This window comes from Papilio polytes, unplaced genomic scaffold, assembly GCF_000836215.1.
Source record: "Papilio polytes unplaced genomic scaffold, Ppol_1.0 DF822178.1, whole genome shotgun sequence".
Lineage (NCBI taxonomy): Eukaryota > Metazoa > Arthropoda > Insecta > Lepidoptera > Papilionidae > Papilio > Papilio polytes.
In genome coordinates this window covers 5,032,263-5,059,337 of record NW_013527026.1, presented here as the reverse complement: position 1 = coordinate 5,059,337, position 27,075 = coordinate 5,032,263, and the positions used below count along the sequence as shown (strand labels likewise).

Sequence of the window (27,075 nt, the reverse complement as noted above, 5' to 3'; positions counted from 1 at the left end):
TATGAACAGCTTCATACAATCCCATACGTTCTATTTTGACACATAGTTACCGCCTAGCGTTTTCGCGTCCGTGCGAACGCTCGCTAACTCAATGTAAAAGAAGACAGAATATTTTATTTGAAACTTTGAATTAATCAGAAAACCTCAAAATAGAGCATGGTATACTTCAGGAGTGGGGGTTGAAAGTTTAGCCCCCCCCCCCCACTTGATGCCAAGCATGGAAGAAATTGTGTCGGAAGATTATGGGAGCCTACTTCCCCTTTACACATTTTTCGGACAAGGGAAGGGTAGGAATGGAAAGTAGGGATTACCCTCATTTATAATTATAGGTAAACAATGCAACTGCAAATTAGGATGTCTATTTGCAGCGGTTGCTTCGCTATTATGGCGAATTTTGCTATTAAAGTAGTAAAGTGATACATGACATAGTGTTGTCAGTATCACCTTAATTCTACTTTTTTAGATTCTTTCTTTTTCTCTTATATTTAGCTATACTGTATAAGTATTGATCTATATGTTTTTGTATAGATTTATACAATGAAGACACGCAGGATATAATATGATTTATACAAAAACACGTTTTAAGCGAACAAAACTAGAAATGTCAAGATACGTCTAAAAAGGTCTGGGACAAACTTTCGGTTTTTGGAGAGAAAACGTCGGCGCTATCGCTGAATATAAATTGCAAATTATACGTCGGAATTCAAACTGAATAGGCATAATTACATGTCTTGAATTAATTAACTTGCATTATGTTCGTAGAGAAAACTTTATCCAGAGTTTGTAAATATTTGCTACAGTTATAAACAACTTCCTGTTGCCCGCGACTTCGCAATAAGATAAAAAATAACCTATAATATACACATCTCTGTCAGTTACCCTTCAGTGAAAGTCTTGTCGAAATCAGGCCAGCTGTTTCGGAGATTCCCCGGAATAACGTAGCTCGCGGACAGACATACAGACAGACAAAGATATTTCAATTTTCGTTATCAGCAACGTAAATACATCATCTTCCCGAAATCTGGTATTTTTCTTATGATATTACAGACAGACACTCCAATTTTATTATATGTATGGATAAACATTGTATTGTATTCTTAAAACTATAACTGACAGTTACAATTTAACAATCTGTTCAACTTAACAGCTGTAAATCAGTTAATCATCATCTTACTAGACTTAATAGTTTTGGTAGAGTTTTCTGCTAAAACGGATTTCAATGAAATTTGGTATAGATGTAGAGGATAGTCTGCACACATAGACTAATCACTTTTGTTTTATTTAATACCTCACGGACGGTGTCGCGGGCGAAAGCTAGTACTTACAGATCTACGATAAGATAACAATTAGGAGGACAAAATAGTTTCTTCAGACGCGCACACAATTATTCTTTCAACACCTTTCATTCATGTTTACGCATACTTTTCATTTCGTTTGACTCGATCTGGAGTAATTTCGACCACTTTCTCTGGTCAAGTTTAAAACGGTTTTGACTGTCGATTTCGTGATGGATTTGTATGTATTTTTTTATAGCCAAAGCCAGTTTATAGCCAGCCATGAGCTTAGGGTGGGTGCTTGTAAATTTGTAATCAGAACATTTTATTCTTTTTTGTTATGTACACACATTTTTTGTTTTGGCCAGATAGAATACGAAACAACAGAAATAATCTTAACTTTAATCACAGATAATACAAAACCTTACTATAGTATGCTAGGTTTATGCTGGGTTTCTGAAGTTTCCACTTATTGTGTCATTACTTAGCGATTCATTAGTGTTAGTTTGGACTAAGTTTTTACAAAGTAAAACTCAGGTTACGTAGTTCGGAAACATTTTATGAAGTTATCGAATCAATAACACTAATGAATGGATAAATGTTATTGGGAAACTGGTCATAAATTCTAAGTTAAAGTCATAAGTTAATTAAACTTATACATATGTGGTTTATGAGAATATAATAATATTTTGTATTATACCATTTCGTTAACTTTCACTCTTCTTTCTTGATATACGTTGGAAAATATCGACCGACTTTCTCGTATATTTTTCATAGCTTCGTATAAATTGAAAAATATGTTATTCGAATTTAAGATTAAAGTAATCTACGTAATTGATTACTATTATTTTTATTAATAACGTAACGGAAGCTTTTATATCTGAGTAACTCTGTGGTGACAAAACAGATGACAAAGTGACATTTGGTACCTCTTGAACTTAACACCATCAATGTGTGTCATTATGTTTTAAACTATTTCCACTATAAAAACGTATTAGGTAGTCCCTTTTGGTTTTTAAATCGGTCTTTAGACAGTGGAATTGAACGCTTACATTTTCAAAAAACTTGCAGCATTTACCTGTTATCAGTCAGAGAAAAACAAATGAAAGTGTCACTTGAATTGCTTTGACCATAGAGGTATTAAAAATAGACGCTACTTGATAACAATTAAAACAAATATAGGCAGAGTTGACTAACATTAACACCCGGACGCAGTGAAAGTTGTGTACAAAATTCTTTCTCGCTAAACTATGACGTACGTTACCGGAGAAAAGGTTGCCAACCTGTTTCACCCATAAACCGGTTGAAATTTGACTTTTATTGTTAACCATGCCCTTAAATTAGTGATTTAATGGTTGGACATACTTACGGTAAATAAAGTCTGTGGCACATGACACAAAAGCGAAGTAAAATGTGAAAACAGAGTTTTGTGCCCGTTTACTTTGATTTAATTCTAAAGTATACCTGTTAAATTATTGACTGGAACAATGAAGTTAATTCCAATTACATCAATGAAATAGCTTGCTTACATCGCTTTGACGACAGTGTGTTAGAGGCTTTAGAACGTTAGAACTTTTTATCAAAAAGTATATGTTCTTTGTTCAGTCATCATCGTTCTCCTTATCCTACTCCCGTAGGTTTTTGTCCTCCAAATAAAGCTATCATACGTCATCTCAGTCATCACCCCCTTTTTGATCATGTCAGATTTTTCGCAATCCATCCATCTCTTTCTAGGTCTACCTCTACCGATGTACCTCCACACTCATAACTAACGTTCTCCTTGTAACATGCGATTCATCCTCTCATGACATGCCCATACCATGCTAACCTTTTACTCCTTACTTTACTACTGGGGCTATTCTCAAACTTCCTCTAATATACTCATTTCGTATTTTAATATAGTTCAGTATAGCTAAATATTGTTCTTATAGTTCAAAACATATTTTTAAATTTACATTTAGCATTTAAATGAAGATGAAGTAGTTTGATTTTTAATAAAAGTAAAAAAATGTCCATTTCTACGTAAAGTACATTGTAATATTAATGCACGATGTCACCTTGAAATATTATATTTATGAATACTTTCTCGCTAGCTTAAAAGCATAGTCAATAGAGATTTCTTGTTCTGCGTCGTATAAGTGACTTTCGGACATGTGCAAATAATGTTTTCTTTAATATTAACTATTCTGTTATCTTTTTTTTAATATTATTTGGATTATAGAAACATTTTTGACCGCGCAAATCTCTTTAATCTAACTTCGTACTATTATTTTCAAAAAGTTAAGATAGGATGGATGTTTGTGAAATTTGGCATAGATATAAAACATAGTCTAGAAGAGCACATAAATTCATATTTAGTTTTTTTTAATTCCTCGCAGACGTAGTCGCGAGCAACAGTAGTCTATTTTTACATAGGTGTAATGTTTTGTAAATCCCATCATATCCAACTCATTAAGCTTCGTATAAATGTAACTCGGCAATTTGAACGGAATGCGACGTCTATTCGAAATCAAAAGTCTATCAAGAGCACTAACGTAGATGTAAATCTTACAGAAGCGTTATGTCTCGGTCAGTGACATTGAGATGATTGCAAGTGTTGATGACCTTACTTCTATCGTTAAAAATGTACACGTTATGTCATCTCTATCTTTCTCGTTGAAAAAATAGAGACAGATGTTCAATGACAACGTTTATTTATAAAGAGTATAAAAGTTTAGGTTTGATTGGGGTATTACAAATTCGTCAATCTCTAGCTAGGTTTATAATCTATGCTAGTTATCTATACTATTATAATAAAACAACACACACTTTTTTGTTGCCTAAGATGTCAGCAATTACAGCATATTTTTGAATAATTCTTTCTTTAATAAAAAGCCCTACATTTACGTCACGCTTTAGGCTATATATTTTCACACCATTAAACTTAGGGAGTAAATACTTTGGATAAAACCCTAATGTGGTAAAGACACCATAAGTTTTTGCCAACATCAAGGAAACGAGATTGCCGAAGTTTGTTATGTTATGTCATTTTGACATTTGCTATTGACAATTTGTCAAATGTAAATAGTAACTTAAAATTTTTATAATCACATGCGAATGAAGCCGCACGGGAACAGCTAGTCATAAATATTTGTGTTTCTGTATGTATTCTAATAACTCAAAAACTACATGGCAGATTTCAACAATTCTTTCACCATTAAAAAGCTACGTTATCAGTTAGTAATATAGGCTATAATTTTTAGTTTCACGCGGATTAAGTCGCGAGCAACTAGTTTAAATTATTTGAAAAAAAGTGACTACTACTTAATTGCTTACTTATAAAATCGATGTTTTAGATTCAAATAAAAATATTTTTCGATACTACCAATAATAAATTATTACAAGTAGTAATCAAGATATTGTTTTATTACTTAATTTGAGTTATTTTATGAACGTGCTATAAAATGGTGTCAGTAGGCGCGTCCTTACTTTCTTCACAAATATGTGAGTTACTCGTTTTATTTGCATAATGTCGTTTGTAGATTGCTGTCACTTTTATTTACGTCTTCGAATAAGACTTGATGGTTGGTTGTGATTTTTATAACTTTATTCTATATATTTAAGCAATTTATTGCAACGGCTTACATAATAATTGTATTTACAAGTTAAGATATTAAAAAAACAAATAGACGAAGAGTGAACAAAATTTTTTCACCGGTACTTTCTCCGAAAGGTAACTTCTGTAACAGTTGTCAAGTTTAGTGCCACCTCGTGTTGTATTTTTTTTTTGTAATATAAGGTGGCAAACGAGCAAGCGGTAACCTGAATCCACTGAAATGGAAAGCGACCGCTGCCCATAAACATCCGCAATTGCAGATGCGTTGTCTATCCTTAATTGACGGAGGAGGAGACGCACATAAAGAGGATATTTTCCCTTCCTATGCATCTCCTCCATCGTCAAATTCACTTTACCTTCCCATCCTTTCCTCTTAAGAAAAGGGTGGAAGGGAAAAGGACTAAAATTAGGCCTTCGGCACAACACTCATCAGACTGTACGCGGAATTGCTTCTACATCACGCCTGTTTTCTGTGTGGTCGTGGTATTGCTGGGGGCGAGCCGACCCATTCGTGCGAATATGTTAAAGCGTGCTCTACCACTGTTAATATAATAATAATTAATCTGATATAAAACATTTTACAAAATTAGAATAAGCTCCATCTTTTGTCATTAAATAAACTAAACGGTTTAAACATTTAAATACAATGAATTATATTGACATGTGATTTTGAGGTTATAAATAAATGACGTTAGTAAGATCATGTGAAGAACATCTCAAGTGAAGTGTCAACCATGCCTACTCAAAATTTTTTATACAAGTGATTTTAACATTTGCTAAATAATTTAGCATATTTGGTGCAAAGTAGATATAATATGACGTTACGTACTTCATATTTAAATATCAAAAAGAGTCTTTAGATAATCCTTGCGTTAATATTAACCAAGTAACTTAAATGCGACTTCCATTTGATCTAATTCCGTGTTGACGCTGCACGCGCCACTGGAAAGCGTAACGAATGCTCGCCTCGGAATCCAAAACAAGACGATGTTCACTGATGTGTGTAAAGACATCTTCATCTTTTAAATCTCATGTTATCCTGGTACCTCAAATTTTAAACGGAATTATTTGTAAACTGACGGAAAATTGTACACTAATATTTTTTGAATAACGGTAAAAATAATAAACTCTTTATTGTGCTATGACAAAATAAGTTTTGAGAATATTTTGCTTTGTCGAGAAATTATAAAATAGTAGTTCCTCTGGTGTTGCGGATGTCCATGGGCGTTGTTAACCACCTCTGTGTTCCCGACGCTCGTCCCCTTCTCTTATTAAAAAAAAATAAAAGTGTGCTTTTTATCACACAACGTTATATCAGACTTAATAACAAACATTAATTTTGTAAATGTAGGTAAGAAGTATGTTTGAACAATGTATGCTGTAAAATAATCCACTTTCGACAATAAATAATAACAAAATTGTAAACAAAAGACAAAGATCGATCGGATTTCTTTTGTTTTTATTAAATTTCTTTTCAAGATACATTATATTTTGTACGTAATCTACTTTACTGATTATTGTTATCAATTCCATTAATAATACGGAAATGTTCCAGAAGTTTCTATCATTAGTCAGTCACAACAATTTTCAATATCATTTGCAATCGTCTATGATGACTTCGTAAAATCCACCATAGTGGTTGACAAATTAATTTTATTTAAATACTAGCTGTTCCCGTGCGGCTTTATATTTGACAAATTATCAATAGTAAATGTCAAAATGACATGATATGACAGACCTTAGTAATCTTGCTTTCTTGATGTTGGCAGCATCTTATGATCTCTTTCCCACATTAGGGTTTTTATCCAAAATATTTACCCCCTTAATGGCTTGAAAATATATAGCCTAAAGCGTGACGTAATTGTAGGGCTTTTTATTAAAAAAGGAATTATTCAAAAATATGCTGGGATTGCCGACATCTTAGGCAACAAAGAAATGTGTGTTTACGCTTTATTATTTTAGTATAGAAAAGGAGCTATTTACCTAAAGATCCCTTTAACATAGAGTTTGTTTGATTCCCGCTATATAAGAAAAAATGTAGAAGAAATATAAATGTCTATGTTATAGTCTACATTTCATTCATTGATGGTCGATAATCTTCAAGCAATCCGGTTGTACTCGTGTGACCGGCATAGTTGTCAAGGCACACTTTATACGACCTTCTTCTCTCTTGATGAAAAGTAAATACTACATTGGGGTTAAGAAAACTCATTAATTGTTTACGTACTTTTCTAAAAAAAAACATGTAATTAGATATTAGAATAGTAAACACAGTAATTTTTTATATACCTTTTTTGAAGTGCATGTAACAGAAGAGCGTTATTGAGTGTGGAATACCGGTAGAGGTAGACCTAGAAAGAGATAGATGGATTGCCTGAAAGGTGATATGAAGAAGGGAGTGATGACTGAGATGACGTATGATAGAGTTATGTGGAGGACAAAAACCTGTTGCGCCGACCCTACTTGAGTAGTATAAGAAGGAGGGTGATGACTAATTTTCCCTATACCCTGTCTACTATAGACTTCTAATCGGCCGATGGTTTGATCAATCATACTTCATGCTAATATTATAAATGCGAAAGTTTAGATGGGTGGAAGGATGGATGGATGTTTGTTAGAGTTTGTAGCCTATACGGCTGAACAGATTTTGATGAAATTTGGTACAGATATAGAGAATAGTCTGGAAGAACACATAGGCTACTTTTTATCCCGGAAATAGTTACGGTTCCCGTGGCATGTACTAATTTCGTATTTAAATGTTTACTCGATAATTCTGCAACGGTTCAACATATGTTATTGAAATGTGGCACAAATATAAAACAAAATCTGAAGGACACATGGGATAAGGCTCATCTCCGAAAAATGTCCGGTTCCCAAGGGACACGTTATTTACATAGTTCGTCTGTTTTCTAATACCACGCGGACGAAGTCGTGGACAACAGCTAGTAACTGCATATAAATAAGTATAAAATCTCATTTTAACTGTTCAAATTTTAAACGATATTTCTTTTTTTGCAGATGAAAATCGACATGCACAATTGAGAAGAAATCGACAAAAAGAAAACCTTCTACATTAAAACGAAAAATGGGATCATTACAAAAGACATACGCTAACAGAAGTTAATATTTTCAGTAATGCTGTGACGATGGCAATTAAAAATGTGTTTAAGTGCGCAAAAGAACAAAACGAGAGGCGAAAGACTCTCAATATGTTTAATATAATAAAAACTAGTGTAATTTTAATTCTAATGAACACAAATAAAGTGAATTGCAATGAAAATGTAACAGAAGAAATAAGAAACATAGAAAAAGATATACCGAGGAGGTTAAAATTGTTAGAATCTATATCTGGGAGATCTTTGAACAGTGTTTATCAAAATGGTACATTTAATACTGGAAATAAATTGTGGGATAACATACTTAATGAATGTACATTCAAGCCATCAGTTAGTTGTCTACAAAAGAACGTGTATTCTTATTTAGATGAGAGTTTAGATTTTAGTGGTGATGTGAACGTTGCTAGTGGTATGTGCTTCAAGAAAAATAATGTGGACATCAATAAATATAGTAAAGAAGCAAATATTATTTATGTTACTGGAAGTAAAAAAGAAGATAGTGATAAAAGATCGTTGGATGAAGAAAATGAAATCAACCACCAGGATGAATCAGGTTAGTAATCAAATTTCAAATATTTTCCTTTTTTATAATAAGAAGAAAATAAAATAATAGGAGTAACTAATAATAAAAATGCAGAAAAAGTTACGTTTACTTTTAATCGATTCTAAGCACAAAAGATTCAATGGGAAAAAAGGATGGAAGACATCAAACAAAAAAACTATAAAAGCATCATCATATCCTATACCTTATCCTACTTTCGTAGTGTCGGCGCACCGGGTTTTCGTCCTCCCAATAACTCTATCATCCGTCATCTCAGTCATCACTCCCTTCTTGATCATGTCACCTTTCACGCAATCCATTTCTTTCTACGTCTACCTCTCACAGTGTTCCCTTCCACATTCATAACTAAAATCATCCTGTATTATGGGCAGATTGTCTTATAGGTCAATCTGTTCAACTAGAAATAATCTATATAATGTAGGTATGAATGTTTTAGAACACACTGTATCGTATTCTCCAGATTTGACGGTCACCAAGTCAAATATATTCTAAGTTCTGAATTTCTAATCATTCAACATCCCGACAATGCCCAATTCATAACCTCAAGCATAGAAAGCATTAACGCATTTCAACCTCGTACGCAGTGACAATGAGCAGTACATATTCGTGTCACATCCGCCTGGTTGTGTTATAGAAATCAGAAGACAGTCCGTTTTAATGTGACCTCCACCCGTTTCCTTTTTGACTTAGAAACGTGTGAAGTTTAGAATATACCAGTTTGCATACTTAACGCCAACTTAGTGTTAATCTGTTTTACTTTCTTATTCATTTAGTAAATAATTGTTCTTGCATGTTTTCGTGAAAATTAATGAATCACTACTTTTAGATAACTTATTTAATTGATACTGTCGCTTTAAACTCAGAGCAACACTTCTCGTCAAGACTCAAGTTGCTCGCCAATCTATCCATACTTCTAGTGAAATTGACAGCTGTCAGCTAGGGACGTGACGTTTATGCCGATAATCTAGAGTTGCGCCAATTCTACAGCACGGTACTAATTTTGTTCTTAACACTACATAGTAACTATAAAAGTTGTTTCCTGCTGTCTGTCCCTACGTATGCTTAGATCTTTAAAGCTACGCCACGGAAATTGATGCAGTTTTTTATAGAGTGATTCAAGAGGAATGTTTACATGTATAATGCAGTAGTAATATCATAATAATTTTAGTGGTTTCTAATGTGTTGTCATGAATAAGCGCTTTCTCGTATCAGTATTAGACCCGTGTAAAGCCGGGATTGATCACAGGTTAAAAATAATCACAAAAGTAATTTATTTCAAGTTTATTAATATCATGTTAATAATTTTAATCAATTTATGATATTTTTGTTCAAGCTTTTGAAAGCTTTATTTAGTAGACAAATAAATAAGGAAACAGGGTAACGTGGGTGTAAATTTTAAGTTTACTAAAAGCAAGCACTTTCCTTTCATCTTTCTCGTATATGGAATTATGCCCAAAATACTTTTCGTAATACTAACCGTATACTGAAACGGCTTTTAAATATAAAACAGCGTCATCTATACTAATGTTATAAAGAGGAAAGATATGTATTTCTGTATGTATTACATTTACGTAAAAAATACTAGGCCAATTTAATAAATTCGTTCATCATTAGAAAGGTTTTATCTATGAGTAACATAGGCATTTTTTTAAATTTCATACGAACGAAGTGGCGAACAACAGCTAGAAAATAAAGGCGTTTACATTACAATACATTGATAATTTGACGGCTGTCAGATTGTAAATAATTCCATGTTTAAGATTCGTTACAGAATTAAGCGGTAAAAGTCCTAAATCAAAATCTGTACCAAAATATTTTTATTACCTTTTGCAAACATTTATACAAATTTTTTAGTCATCTGAGAATACTTTGTATTGAAAATGACATTTTAACCTTCAAGTAAAATCAGGTTCTAGTTACTTACAAATTATCATTAAAATTTGAATTACAAATTAAGAATTTCTCTTGTCATTTGACTTGTACAGTTCCGTTGTCAAGTTTTAGTTCGAAGGTCATAATTTGCAATGTAGGACTAACGGTACTTGTATTCTTTACTGTACACAAATGTTTAACGACAAATGTTTTATTCTTAATTCAAACAACAGTTAAATGTTATGGTCGCTAAATAAAAAAATGCAGATGCGTTGGCAACCTGTGATCGAAGGAGGAAAAGACATATAAATGGATAGTTCCTACGCGTCTTCTGCGTCAAATCCACTTTCCCTCCTTTTTTCCTTATATTATATTAAAACTAGCTGTTCCCGTGCTGTTCACCAGCATAATTTTTTTTACTGTTTACATGTTTCAAATTGTCAATTGCAAATGCCAAAATGACATGACATGACAAAACTTGGCAATCTTGCTTACTTGATGTTGGCAGCAACTTATGGTCTCTTTCAAACATTAGGGTTTTTATCCAAAATATTTACCCCCTAATTTTAATGGCGTGAAAATATATAGCCTAAGGCGTAACGTAAGTGTAGGGCTTTTTATTAAAAAAAGAATTATTCAAAAATATGCCGTAATTGCTGACATCTTAGGCAACATAAAAGTGTCTGTTTACGCTTTATTATAATAGTATAGATAATAATTAGGTCTCCGACACACAACTTATTATACGTAACACTGGATTTCTGCACTCCACCCTTGTCTTCTGTGTAATCGTGGTCGCACAAGGCGAGCCCTTAGCGAAATGTTAAAATGGGCTCTACCACTAAAATTCAATTTGACGCTTGCCCATTTGTCTCCTTATACTATTAAGATAAAATGCCACTAAATATCTATAAGAAACTGAAATTTAAATTAAATGTATTCCGTCAATAAGACTCCACCTTATAAATAAACACAGGTCTGTCATGTGATGTACGCATAACCTGAATTACCGCCATTAGTGTGAAAACATATGAAGGGGAAGTAATGATGTGTAAATTATGCCTGGTTCACACTTGGCTAATACAGTTGGACAGTAGCGCTTAAGTGGCATTCAACTGGAATAATGTAAAAATAAATTGGCGGCATTGAATCCCTACTTATACCTACGATTGTAATGTGCTGGCCACGTGTGTACCGCGCTTTAAGGGAAAAAATGTCTAATCTGATTTTTATATGTTCATGCAGTCTTTTACGACTGTCTTTATATTCCTTATTTAAAATAGATTCGAAATAAAATTAAATAACTTGGTAGAGAAACAATTCTAAGCCGAAAATAAGATAAATAGAATGAAAAAAATTATCAAAACCTAGAACAAACTATGGTCAAAAAACTATAACATTTGCTGGAGTAAAATTATATAATACTTAACCTAAACTTATCAGAGATGAAAATGAAATGTCGTTATTTAAAAGTAAATTAAAAAAAAAATGTAAAGAGCATAAACTATTAATACATATATATGATAAACTAAACTACTGATGTAATTTGTAAATGTAAAAAAAAATGTTTCTCGATAAGTGAATTTTATATTCTTAAGAGAAAATAAATATCCTAAACCGCAAACCTTACAGAAATCGTTGGTAATTTTTTATCTAATAGCTTGTATTTATTTACCAAAGAGTAAATATCACAAAATCTTACTTCTTCCAAATTCATATTGCAAAAGTTTAGATGGAAGGATGTTTGTTAGAGTTTGTAGTCTAAATTGCTGAACGGTTCTGATAAAATTTGGCATAGAAGTAGAGGATAGACTAGAAGAACACATAGTCTACTTTATGTCTTTTTATAATTCCATGCGAACAGAGTCGCAGGCGAACGCTATTATTTTATAATATTTTGGCAGAGCTCACGGTCTAGTACTCAAACCCACATACAAAAGTACATTCGCGGTCTAAATTTCAGAAGTGACATGTGCAGTGGACGGTTCAGCGCGTCTGTACCATAATTAGGATAATCAAAGAAGTCATCAGAGCGTACACGACATGGAGAACCTTAACTACAATTATCAATATATTTTTATTGTTTCTTTTGTTTTTTTTTTAAAACTGCTTTGGGACGTTACATGTATGTGGCCAGTACAGTGTTACGTTCTACCAAAGAGGTTAATTGTCTAATAAAAGCGTGTATATTTGACTAAACTGTTGCATAACTGTTTAGTCGCGCGTTGATTCCTACGGGCTTATATAAATAAATAAATAGGATTTTTATTGCCACAACCTACATAAGACATATGTAGTTGCGCACACTATCCGTTTTTTAGTTGTGCAACTAATTGTTGAATTGCCTGCGAAACAATCGACAATCGCAAAACCGTTGTGCGATAGTTTAGTAGAAGGTTTGCGCCCGCTCTATTATTGTTAAAAATTGATTTACCAATATTAACACTGCTTTTAAGAATACTCCGATTAGTTAATGTTTCTTTATACTAGCTTCCGCCCGCGACTGTTTCCGCGTGGAATTAAAGAAAAAAAAACAAAAGTGCGCAGTCTATATGTCCTTCCAGACTATCCTCTACAACTGTACTAAATTTCGTCAATACCTGTTAACCCATTTGGCTACAAACTCTAAAAAACATACATCTATCTAAACTTTCGCATTTATAATATTAGTATTAATGGAAACTGACTTCTATTGTAATATAAAAAAGTTGGTTTAAACGTTTAATCTTGTCTCCACGAAGATAAACGATTTTCTTACATAGATTAAAAAATTTCAAATTTAAAGCAAAATTTAATTAACAAGATACCAAGAAACGAAAGCATTTCACTTCCAGTGAAAGTAAAATAGACTAAATCGCTAATGATATTGGTATGTTCTAAAACATATCGTATCACTATGTGTTAAAGATCATTATGCAATGTACAATCCCGGCATCAATTATTTGACAGGCGCTTATTGAAATTACTTGTGCAATAAACGTAATCCTTATTATGTAGGTTGTAGAGATGATAATCGATTGCGTAAGTCTGCTAGCGTCTCGGTAAAGAAATTTTTAAATGTAAAAGTTAGGAACCGGATTCACTGCAATGTTTAAAACAATAACACATTCTGAATTCAAAGTGTAATTAATTTATTGTCAGTAATTTTTTCTTTTACTTTTTCTTACTTTGGGAAAATTTATATTCTAGACGTATAAGTAGAAGATTCTAGAACAAGAGTTCTAGAGGGGCTTAACGAAGGTCATTGAAATAAGGCACAGGTAGAATATAATTTGGAAAAACATAGTAACTTAGGTTACATATTATGGTTTTTTTTATTCAGCGAGATATAGTTTAAATGCTAATATCTGATGTAAACATAAGGCAACGTTTATTTGATCTTAACTCGATTTTTTATATCTAGGTCACAAGATCTATCTCGTGCGAACTCAAAACCACAGAATAAAAGTTTAACTAACATAAACGTGACAACACAAAGTTCAAATAAATCTGCTAAAAACCGAATACACATGTCTTGCTATAACTTCAATTCCATAATAAAACTAAATCTAGCGAACAATTTGTATAGTAGCGGTTTTAACGCACTTTTGTATTGTTATCGAGTATTTCGTTGTTTTACGGAGTTCATAATTGACATTATAAAGAAAAGCTATGTTTCCAAAAATTATATTGTAACGCTAATGAGGTTTTATTGAATTAAACATTTAGTTCTTAAAAAATAAATAAAAAATAAAACACACTCGCTCTCTGGTCCTTATGTATGTTTTGATCTTTAAAACTGGTTAAGCAATAATTAGTATAATGCTGGCCGCCAAGAAAGTAAAATAAAATATTGTATTTAAAAATAAAAAGAACAAAGTTTGAATGTGGAGAGAAAAATGTGACGCGTGCGATGTAACAACATTTTTTTGGTAACAAATGCATTTTTATCAATTTCTATAAATAGTGTGGTTTTATCAGCAAATTAAAAAGAATTAAACAATGGCCCTAGTTTTACATTTATTCAAAAACTACGCAACGAGTTTTAATATTTTTTTTTTTAAAGACACGGGTGGTTCAATGGGAAAGTCTGCATGCATAATACTTGTATAGTATAGTAGAGAAATACTAATAATTTTAAAGAATTCTAATGTGATAAAAATAATCATATTTCTGTATCAGCATAGATCCACGCGAAGTCGGGGTGTGGCTAGTTGTTCACAAAATATATTTTAGTCAATATGTGTTATAAAACACTACTTAAATAACCACTAACTAAGTTTCTAAGTTCTGACCATGTTAGTAATATGCGTAAAAGCAATTAATCGTACGTTTTTGTGTTGTAATGTTTACGTATAACCAACGTTGTTTAGATGTATATTACGACTTTCTTAACACTTCCGTAACGGAAAATGTGTGAAAAGCAATCGACAATACGTCATAACGAACGACAGTCTATTGTTATTGTAACTTGAAGTCAGCTTTCACGTGCAGTAAGTACAGTCGCGAAAATCCGCGGTGTTCAAAATTGCCGGGTGATTGCAATGAGACAAACTCCGCTTCTTTCTACAAATAACTAATCAGCTGTGAGTGCAAACGAAGGGATAATAATAAAAAGAAACTATTCGAGATGGGCTAATCCCAGTCAGCCTTTCCGGGTATCTGAGGCGAGTGGGACACCGGGACGGTGTGCTCTTAGCTCAGATGCAGAAAGCGGTGTTTCTGGACACCGCCCGCATTGTCCGCCGGTTTCTCTCCCTTTCACCCTAACCCTCGGCTGTCTGGTCACCTCTGCCGAGAGAATCCCGTCTGGCTGGTATTATTTATGTATTTTATTATTTTTTATTTAAGCATGTTTTATTATTATATTAGTATGTATACAAAAATATATTTTTTTTTTATTTATATGTAAATGCCAGCCAGACGGAGACATAATAACAGAAACTATTCGAGTATTACTAAGCGACTTTTTTCATACAGACACATTTATAAGCTGCGTTGTATTGTTTTTTATTCCGCGATTCGTTACAAAATGTTCAAACGATTGTAGCTTTGAGGTGGAACACCACCAGTTTCCCTGACTGTACATAGCAGTCAGAATCTGGCGAATTTCAAACTGAAACCTACAATCGTTTGAAGGATTATTCCCAACCGTCACCCCGCTCTGTCCCTACGTGAGAATAAAAAGTTTCATCCGTCCCACCACTTAGTCCCACTATCACCAATAAGGTAACAGATGTAACCGTTATGAAATAAAATAAGTTCCAACCGTCTCCTCGTCGCAAAAGGACGAATGAAACTTTTTATTCTAATCTGTTCACATATGGGGACAGAGCGGGGTGACGGTTGGGAATTATCCCGTTTAAACGTTAAGGTAATAGATTTGTAGACAAAACATTTTATACGACTTTGTGTACATCACTATTTTATTAAAAATCACTTTTATACGTCTAACGTTATAGAAAGTAATACGAACATTATCTGGAACGTGAGATGTAAATGATAATATTGAGCCCGATAGTGCAGAGTAATAAAAAAGATAATAAAAAAAATTCAATCAGATTTCATTGAATAGGGAAAACAGTTGTTGTTAAAAAAAGTGCCATTGAACATAAACAATACGTCATTAAAACCCCTTTAATCTATACTAATGTAATAAAGAGAAAAGGTTTACATTTTTGCATGAATTTAAAAAAAAATCTTTCATCATTTAAAAGGTTTATTTATCTGTTAATAACATAGGCTATTTTTATTACGCTGACGAAGTCCCAAACAAGAATTATAAAAACTTTTTTTTATTGTTTATATTTGTCAAATTCTCAATTGAAAATGTCAAATTTATTGTTACCATTATAACCTTACTTCCTTAATGTTGGCAGCTTGTAGTTTATGGTCCCTTTCCCACATGAAGGAGTTTTTTTAATTTATTTATCCCCTAAGTTTGATAGTTTGAAAACATACAGCCAGAAGGGTGTAAAAGTGTAGGAACTTTTATTAAAGAAAGAATTATTCAAAAATATACTATAATTGCTGACATTCTGCGCCAAAAGTAGTGTGTCTTTACGTTATATTACATAAGTATAGATTGATTGATTCAAATAGATTTGAAAGTAGCGCCAGTGGTGGAGAAATTGAAAAGCAAAAGGTTAACGTGGTATGTACATGGTTTGCGACGAGACGATGGGGACATAAACCAGAAAGTGTTAAGATTGAATATAGGCTTTAAAAGTAGAGGAAGAAAGAAATCGATCGAATAAAGTATGGATGGATTGTGTGAAAGAGGATTTGCTTAAGAAAGGAGTGGATTCTGATATGACGGCTGATAGAGATGAACTCTTCCAGAGTAGCACATACTGTGTCGACCCTCCGTAGGGATAAGGGCAAGTGGGTGATGATAAATTAAATTAATTAGAAATTCTCTCCTCCACAGAGACTCCATTAGAAGAAGTAACAGATGCCCTATACGACAAGGGAGTGAAATTTCTAATGGAACACGATCTTAAGATGACATTACCCGAATTATTCTTCCACGAGACTACATTGAAAATCTCTCCCCGAGCATTAACGAAGACTGGAGCTCTAGTGCATATAGATTTGGAGCCAAAGGAAGACGTGGGACAGGGGAGGATATTCTTTCATAAAATAAGTGAGTATCTTTTTTTATTTAAAGACTGATGAGGACTGGTGATATTATTTATACACCTATTGGCAATTATTTTAAACATAATTATATTGACATGTAGTTTTGAGGATCTATTAAAAGATAGCGCGTAAGAATATGAGAAAAATGTTACAAGTGAACTGTCACCCATAACTCTCTACATTTTTTAATATCTTTGGTACCTAATATAGGTACCTAATTTCAGCTAGATCCGTTGAAAATTGAGGTAGTAAACAAGCGTCCTTCTATCTAAACTTTAGCATTTGTAAGAGTAAGAAGAAAGATTATAGAATCCAAGGTCACTGCTTTTTCGTTGCTATAAAATCTAAATGATGTTATTTTGTTTCAGAGAAGTACATCAAAAAGAAACTAGTAATGGCTGCTCTAGCCATCATCTTAGTTGTAAAACTAATCGCTTTGAAGTTGATATTTGTGTTACCGTTAGTACTTGGAGTGTCTACCGCGAAGAAGATGTTTTTGAAATTCCTCCTGTTCCTATTCCCGGCATTGAGTCATATATTCAAGCTCTGCTCTTGGTATCACCAGAATTATCATACTACGAAGTATCATCATCATCATCATTTGATAACACATCACCATCACAAGGTAAGACAATATAAGACATGCTTTTAACAGTTTTTTTACAGTGGTAGAGCCCGCTTTAACATCTTCGCATGAATGGGCCGGCTTGCCCGGTGTAACACCATGACCACACAGAAAACAGGCGTGAAGTGGAAGCAATTTCGCGTGTCGTCTGATGAGTGTGGTGCCGGAGGCCTAATTTTAGTCCCTTTCCCTTTCCACCCTTTTCTTAAGAGGAAAGGATGGAAAGGAAAGTGGATTTGACGGTGGAGGAGACGCATAGGAAGGGGAAATGTCATCAGGTGCGTCTCCTCCTCCGTCAATTAGAGTAGGCAGCGCATCTGCAATTGCGGATGTTTATGGGCAGTGGTCGCTTTCCATTTCGGTGGATTCAGGTGGCCGCTTGCTTGTTTGCCACCTTATAATATAAAAAAAAAATACAGTTCTACTGTTGTGTGCTGGCTTAAGGTTAACGGTTAGACGACCGCTCAGGGTGATGAACAGAAAGGAAAGACACAGGACTTTGAATTAGATAGTTTAACATAATTCTCTTAATCCTCCCTCCCCTAAAACCTCTACTATCATAAATTCTGCCATAAAAGAAGGGGCAAAAACCTAGAACTAATTATGGCTATTTTTTGTCAAATATAGTAGAAATCATTGCACTTTCTCTTTGGTGTAATTTAGTTAACAAATGAATATAATTTATATCACGAATATGAAAAAAGATGTACTTTCATATCACTTTTGATGACAAATAAATAGACAGCTAAGAAAACAAACGACAGTCATGTATGGTATATCAGCAGATTTTATTTATTTCATTAATATTTGCTTTAACCATTTCAACTGAGACTTTACGAAAGATATTGAGGATTCGGAAATTAAACCCTATTATTACTATATATAAGTATCATAATAAAATTGAACAATCTCCATGGCATACTATAGTTGTATTATTTCAGGCACCGTACGCACCGGCGTATGGTCACCCATCCCACGTTGCGGTGAAGCCACACGTAGAACATCATCCGCACACACTTGACTACAATACTCAGGACTGGGAACTCTCCGGGCCGGGACTTGGCAGCGAGTAAGCATTTGTTGTATATACTTTAATGTTATAAAGTGGAATGATTTGTATTTTTGGATTTATGTATGTTTTGAAATTTCCTTCCTTTTGCTTTCCACCATTTTTCTTATACGAAAAGGATGGGAAGGGGACGTGGATTTTACGGTGCATGACACGCATAGTAAGCGGAAATATCCTCTTTATGTGTGTCTCTTCCTCAGTCGATCAAGGGTAGGCAATGCATACACTGTGCGAATGTCTATGGGCAGTGGTCGCTTCGCCATTTTGGCGGATTCAGATGGCCGCTTACTCGTTCGCCACCTTATAATATAAAAAAAACTGGGCCGATTTAAAATTCTTTGACTATTAAAATACGTTATCAGTAACATAGGCTACATTTTGAAGAATTGTGTAAACTTAAATACCGTAGAAGGGTAAAAAAGGATTGAAGGTTCCCACATAAATTCAAATAAATAATTTATACGTATAATGCAAGTGCGTTATCTATTGCTTCCATTGGTCTTTAGCATTAAATCCAAACCCACGCAATTAATAAAAATGTGTTTTCAGGTACATTGGATCAGATATACATCGCAATGCTATAGCTAACTTTAAACCACACGCGAATGACATCAATGACATCAATTCTTGGGGTCTTGGTCTTCCACCAGGTAATGAATACTTTTGTTTATATTTTACTAGCTTTCGCCCGCGATCCGTCCGCGTGGAATTAAAAAAAATACTAATAAGCCTATGTGTTATTCCAGACCATACTCTACATCTAAGCCAAAATTTATCGAGATTCGTTCAGCCGTTTAGGCTACAAACTCTAACAAACATCCATCCATCTAAACTTTCGCATTTATAATATTAGTGACATTAGTAAGATTACTTGATTTCTGTAGTAACAAGAACTATGAAATACTTCGAGTAGACAGACCCATAGAACTCACAATCTCAAACACCCCACATTCAAAAAACCTCAGAAACTCAAATATTTCAATCTCCAAAACCTCATAAACTCAAAAACTTCATACGTCTATGTGACATCTGGTAATTAAAGATTGTTTGTTTTAAGATTTTTATTTAGACAAAGAATAAAAGTAAATGTTAAGTTATTTCAGGTCAAGCAAACATTGGTGACTACGCGAGCAGTAACAACGCAGTACCTAATGTGGTCGCCGCGCCCAGCGGAGGACATAAGGTCCCTCCTGGCAGTCCTATAAGGTAAACCATAAACACATTCATAAACTTAACATGACTGTACTCTAACTATAACATAAGTAGGTATTGGAAATCTTTCTACGCAATGGGACTTAGTTTTAAAGATAAAAAAGTCTATTCTGCGAAAACTGTTTCTTTCAAAGAGCTTAATAAAGTAGAACTATGTTTTGATTTTTAAAGAATTTTAATTAAAGTTAAAAGGAGATTAATAGGTATAAAAGGTGTCATAATTAAAGAAAAATCGATGACTAAAATAACAGAAAGTAAATCGATTTGAAACACAAAAACCTGGTTCCAAATCTACATAAAGAAGGGTCAGAACAAGGGCGATTATAGTCTTAAAACAAAACACGATATAGATTTTCACTTGTTTTGTGACGTTTCAATTGTTATTGCATTTTAATGTCTCATTATTAAAGACTAGATTTCGCCCGCGACTTCGTTCGCGTAGAATTAAAAAAAAAACAAAAGCGTAGCTTATGTGTTTTTCCAGACTATCCTCTACATCTGTACCAAAATTCAGCGAGATCCGTTGAGTAGTTCAGGCTACAAACTCCAACAAACATCTATCCATCCATCTAAACTTTCGCATTTATAATATTAGTAAGATAACTTAAGGCTTTCACATGTAAAAGTTAGTTCATTGAGCTATAAAATATTACATAACAATCGCGTGCGAGTGAAAATACTTCGCTCGGACGATTCACGTTTTATACAATATTAAATTGTAACAACATTTTATCACGACATTGTAGCTGATGATATATCTCTGTAACGAATTGTTCACTTTTAAAACATCTTACTCATATAATAAATGCGAAAGTTAAGATGGATGGATGTTAGAGTTTGTAGCCTAAATGGGTTAACGGATCTAAATGAAGCACAGACGTAGAGAACAGTCTGGAAAAACACATAGATTACTTGCTTTTGTTTTTTTATTAGTATAAAAAATACCTTAACAATTTATTAATATACTACGTAATTGAAATAGAATTCTAATATATTATAATAAATTATAATATATAGAACTGTCCCATGTGTTTTAAATAAACATTTTTAATCTAGAAGTCAATGTGTTTATATGATATTTTCAGTTATTACTTATAATTCCAGGCCCGTGGGACCTCCCAATCCTTACTACAGGAACAAGAAAGCGACAGCAAGAGATCCAGAAAAAGAAGCACTAGTAAGTTAACAATAAAGTTTATTTTTTCTTAACTAATTCCAAGCGAATTACGAATCGATTAACGAAGATGAATGAAAACATTGAAACAATTGAATTGAACGAACGAAATCATCAAAACGTTTTATATAAAGAGATGCAGAGCAACATGAGAGAAATGCGACTGAATGATCTGAACGAATGATTTAAATTTTCAGATACGGGCAGCATCGCTCGCGGCTCGAGCGCCCGCGTCCCCCGTCAGAGATGAAATACTCAGAGTATCACAGGCGAAGTTGACAGAAACAAATCGGGTTAAAGCAGAGACAGAACTAGTGAGGCAGCAGCAAGAAATACTCGCATCTCAGGATCCTGTGAGTATTCTTTGACTAAATTGAGTTACTCAGTATTAACTCTCTCAGAATTATGAGAACTTGAATATTTAGAGTCATTCCTACCAATTTTTGTAAATTGTCTGAGAACAATCCAACGAGAAAATATGTGATGGAAATATCGGATATTGTTATCTTATCTGACAGTGACGTAATTTTTAAGCTATCTGAGCCTCTATCAGCTAGTGGTAGGAAGACCCTAAATCTCAAAATTTAACGTATAGAAATGATCATGTAAATTCTGTGCACGCTCTCCTCAATTTAATATTATCTTACTAATATAAATGGAAAGTTTGGATGGATGGATAGATATTTGTTAGAGTTTGTAGACAAAACTGCTGAGCGAATTGATGTAATTTAGCATAGATGTAGATAGTCTAGAAGAACACATAGGCTACTTACTTTATTTTAATTCTACGTGGACAGAACCGCGGGCGAAAGCTATATCGTAAGAAAAAAACGAAATATTGATTTTCTCAGATGTCATTACATTACGAGACCTTATGTAAGAGTATAAAGAGACTAAGAACTCTCTCTTACTTGTAGACTCTAAGAATGACAATAACCTACTTAGTTAATAAATTATTATTAACGAGCTGTTGCCCGTGACTTCGTCCGCGTGGTATTAGAAAACATACGAACTATAAAAATTACAAAAAGCTACGTATCCCTCGGGAACCGGACATTCTCGGGGATGAAGCTTATCCCATGTGTACTCCAGACTTTATTTTATATCTGTGCCAAATTTCAATAAGATATGTTGAACCGTTGCCGAATGATCGAGTGAACATTAAAAAACTAAATTAATGAATCCCACGGGAACCGTAACTATTCCCGGGATATAAAGTAGCCTATGTGTTCTTCCAGACTATGCTCTAAACCTGTGCCAAATTTCATGGAGATCCGTTCAGCCTTTAGGCTACAAACGCTAACAAACATCCATCCATGTAAACTTCGCATTTATAATATTAGTAAGATAAGATTAAAAACTGATATTTATGATGTTTTTTTTTTACAGGATACGGTAGCAGCTGAGAGATTCTACGGCGCGTTGTTAGAGAAAGTGGATACAATTCTGACGCCGATGGGAGCGAATGACATCGGCTGCAGGGAGCGAGCTGTCTGCGCGATGTACAGCGATCCGTTCAAACATTCACCATACAGTAATCTAGTCTCTAATGAACTGAGCAAGTGAGTACTATCTATATACTAATATTTTAAAGAGGAAAGATTTGTATTTTTGAATTTTTTGTATGAATTGAAATAAGTCATAAACTAGACCGATTTCAAAAAATCTTTGACTAATAAAAAGCTACGTTATCTCTGAGTAACATAAGCTATTTAATTTCATGTAGACGAAGTCGCGAGCATCAGTTAGTTCAATAATAAAACACTCATGTTTGACCTCTATTAAATGGACAGGCTTTAAGGTGGTAGTAGTTCGTTGCAAGGATTCGAACTAATAATAAAGTCAAAAGCTATGGTTCCCAAGCCTATTCATTGTTATCGAAATCAATGTTACATCTTACTAATATTATAAATGCGAAAGTTTAGATGGATGGATGGATAAATGGATGGATGTTTGTTAGCGTTTGTAGCCTAAACGGCTGAACGGATCTCTATGAAATTTGGCACAGGTTTAGAGCATAGTCTGAAAGAACACATAGGCTACTTTTTATCCCGGAAATAGTTACGGTTCCCGTGGGATTCATTAATTTAGTTTTTTAATGTTTACTCGATCATTCTACAACGGTTCAACATATCTTATTGAAATTTGGCACAGATATAAAACAAAGTCTGGAGTACACATGGGATAAGCTTCGTCCCCGAGAAATGTCCGCTTCCCGAGGGATACGTAACTTTTTGTAATTTATATAGTTTGTATGTTTTCTAATACTACGCGGACGAAGTCGAGGGCAACAGCTCGTGTTTTATATTTGAAAAATAGATGGCGTTATTAGGCATTTACATATTTCTTCTTCACTTAAGTTCCAGTTTATTCAAGCTTGATATTTAAATTATGAAATGCATGTCTGTTAAGAAGAGTACATGTGAAAGAAAATAATTGTTTGTCATGTATCTGTCTTCATCGTTATTATCTGTGATCCAAATTGTATTTAAGTTTTTTTTTTTATTTTATCGGTCATGGTATTTGATCACAAATTACATTTACTACGGTTGACAGAAAATGGTATTCGTGCCACTAATTCTATTGTTATTTCGGTTATTACAAAATTTGTTTGTAATGACAAGAGAGTACATAAATTATACACATTTCATCGTTTTGATAGAAAAATGGCAGTATACAATGTACATTTTCCAAGACAAGCATTTAAAGTTTTTAAATTTCTTAATTTTTTATTTAAATTTTAAAAATTGTGACATTGTGACATCTACCTCTACCGGTGTACCTCCACATTCATAACTAACGTCCTTCTTATTACATGCGAATCATCCCTTCTCATAACATGCCCATACCATGCTAACCTTTTACTCCGTACCTTCTCTACCACTGCGGCTACTCTCAAACTTCCTCTAATATACTCATTAGTGTTACACATCCATCTTAACATTCGCATTTCCGCCACATGTATTCTTCTTTCAGCCATCCCTTTTACTGCCCAAAATTCCCCATTATTAACTATTTATGTAACTTTTAATTAATTCTCTTGTCTTTGTTAATGATATATTTTATTATTTCCTAGGGACTCCAGTGAATTAGTTCCTCCAGCTGACAGCAAGATGGCGCTGAGGTACTACAGATACGTGCAAGCGGCAAGGGACGGACAGGAACAGAAAGACTGTACATTATTATACCCACAATGTAATATCAATTATAATCAAAAGTAATTTAAAATATAGTCCATACAATTTAGAATAAAACTGAAAGAATTATGTGCCTCAAAGGCTTTAATTTTAAAAAGTGTTTGTAAATTATTTCGTAAATTAAAAGTTAAAAAAAATATTAAAGAAAACTTCGAGTGTTTTACACTTTTTGTATTTGGTTTTCTTAAATAACTGAAGATATTTAAGACCAAACATATACATAATTTTGTGTTTACAGAATATTAGAAATCATAAATTTAATTAAATAACCTTTTTTGTTTTTAAATGTATTGATTTTTATATAAGACAGAAGACTTGAAGATTTTCTTTTCATTGATAAATTTGTGGTTAGATTCCGCTATCCTAACGCCATCTCTTGGTGCTTTAACTTATCATAAGCTAAGTTAGCTTTTGACAAAAGATAGATGACGTTTGGAAAGCTTTAAAACAAAATTACTTTTTAAGTAACGATAACTTAATTTAATATTTTAAAATAAAAACGAATATAGTTGTTAATTCTTAAATTAATTAATTCTTGCATTTCTTAGATAGTTTTTTCTTAATTTAAGTATTTATTTCTAGATATAAGCGTATTGTTAAATATTTTTTTTTAAATTTCTGTTTTAAAGAAGTATTCAAATAATATTGAAGGAATAATGTATTAAATTACTTCACAACCTAAATGTCCCTATTTTAGGTTATCTAAATTTTAAATATAAATTATTATTAACTTAATTTTATTTTAAATCAATTATTAATAAACAATTTAGTCACTAGGACTTTAGTTTCCGTTTCAAAGATATGTTTGCTCAAAAAATGTAGAACGTTACTATGAGTTTTCACTGACGTAGCAAAAACATATTGTCATTTTTTTATACAAGAAGGTGGTAAACGAGCGAGCGGCCACCTAAATCCGCCAAATTAGCGAAGCGCTGGCCATAGTCATCCGCAATTGCAAATGCGTTGCCTACTTTAAATCGACGGAGAAGACACATAAAGAGGATATTTTCCCTTTCTATGCGTCTCCTCCACCGTCAAATCCACTTTCCTATCCAATCCTTTCCTTAATAGAAAAGGTGGGACGGGAAAGGGACTAAAATATCATTGTCCTTTCGTTAAAAGAATGACATGTTTTTGGAAACAACAGTGAAACTCACGGTTAGTCATCGTTCGGAATAATCCAAATTGTTTATCGCAAAGTTTATTCAATTAGTGATTAATAATTTATTTTTATATTTAATAAAATAAAAAAGACATTATGTTCATTTTGTTTTATTTAGCCTCACAAGCTCACAAGTCCCCACTGAGGGGCTCGAAGTCTATCCTAAGTGTGGGTATTGGGTTACTGCAGTTTCTATTTTATCACTTGCTTTCGCCCGTGACGCTGTCCGCGTGGTATAAAAAAAAGCATGTGCCTATGTGTAAATATTTCGTATACTCATATTCCGTGACGGTAATGCTGAAATTTAGTCGTTGCTGTTCGAAAAGTGGCAGGCGCTCGAAAACACTATGTATTGTTCCAGACTACGCAACTCTTCGGCCAGCTTCTACAAACTCTAACATCCATCCATCCGTCCATCCATCTAAAATTTAGTATTACCTAGTGATCGATTACTGTTAAGTTTAACTTAGTTTTTAAACGCGTTTAAAAGCATTTTATGAGGCTATGGAACCAAAAACACTAACGGTTAAAAATAGTTTGAAAACCGGTCATAGACCTAGTCAATTAATTTGCTCTATGGCCGGTGAATTACACACATACGAATTTGTATTCCGATTTTAAAATTATAAGCCAAATGTGGCCTATTACCTTATAGCTTCTACTACTAATATAGTAATACTTGTTTAACTAGTAATCATCACCAGCTCACTATACGTCCCCACCGAGAGGCTCGGAGCCTACCCTAGTATGGGGTGACTAGGCCATAGTCAACCACGTTGGCCCAGTGCGGGTTGGTTGACTTCACACATATCTTGTAATTTCTTCGCCGATATGTGCAGGTTGCATCACGATGTTTTCCTTCACAGTAAGAACGTCGAGTAAATTATGTTTAAATGAAAATTCGAAAATTACATTGGTTCAGTGGGATTCGAATCCAAGACCTGTAGATTACAAGTCGAGTGTTCTAACCACTGAGCCACCGACGCTCTTTTAACTAGTAAACTGGTAATGTATTTCAAAATGTTGCCATAGTAATGTACAGTTAACGTTTTGTTGATTTTAACAACGTAAACAATGATTACGCGATACGCAACAGTTTCAACACAATGCAATAAATGAGAGTTCACCTAATCGTAGTTAACGTGTTTCTGGTAAGCATTTTTTTAACAACAATTCTATAGATGATGTTTTAATTAAAATTTTTTACAAATTATTGTTGAATCTTAAGTCAAAATAAAAACACACAGATTACATAAAGCATTAAACTCTTCTAAAATTAAATCTAAAGCCGACATTAAATCTATAGCCGCTCTGTTTAAACTGATTTATTTTCTTTATGGCATACGAGTTAGCGACAACTTGAATCCGCTGAAATGGCGAAGCAATTGCTGTCAATTGACATGATGTATGGACTACCTTTAATCGAAGGTGGAAGAGACGCAACTAAAGATCACATAACTCTTTTCTATGCGTCTCCACCGTTAAATCCGCTTTCTCTTCCCATCATCATCATCATCATCCTCAGATCACTATACGTCCCCACCGATGGGCTCAGAGCCTACCCTAAGTAAGGGGTGACATCCACAGTCAACCACG

The 27,075-nt window shown here is 33.5% G+C and overlaps 1 protein-coding gene across 1 annotated transcript in view; it reads left to right on the top strand.

The window, feature by feature from the left end:
• LOC106106493 overlaps positions 1-24,380 on the top strand; it is a 25,057-nt gene extending 677 nt beyond the window's left edge. Inside the window, exons 2-11 of the mRNA XM_013287075.1 lie at positions 7,888-8,538; positions 16,829-17,044; positions 17,409-17,665; positions 18,607-18,734; positions 19,284-19,384; positions 19,838-19,940; positions 21,051-21,123; positions 21,318-21,473; positions 22,510-22,682; positions 24,197-24,380. Of these exons, the coding sequence (XP_013142529.1) occupies positions 8,016-8,538; positions 16,829-17,044; positions 17,409-17,665; positions 18,607-18,734; positions 19,284-19,384; positions 19,838-19,940; positions 21,051-21,123; positions 21,318-21,473; positions 22,510-22,682; positions 24,197-24,341 (1,875 nt within the window). The 5' untranslated portion in view covers positions 7,888-8,015 and the 3' untranslated portion in view covers positions 24,342-24,380. The remainder of the gene's footprint in view (positions 1-7,887; positions 8,539-16,828; positions 17,045-17,408; positions 17,666-18,606; positions 18,735-19,283; positions 19,385-19,837; positions 19,941-21,050; positions 21,124-21,317; positions 21,474-22,509; positions 22,683-24,196) is intronic.
• The last annotated feature ends 2,695 nt before the right edge of the window (positions 24,381-27,075 follow it).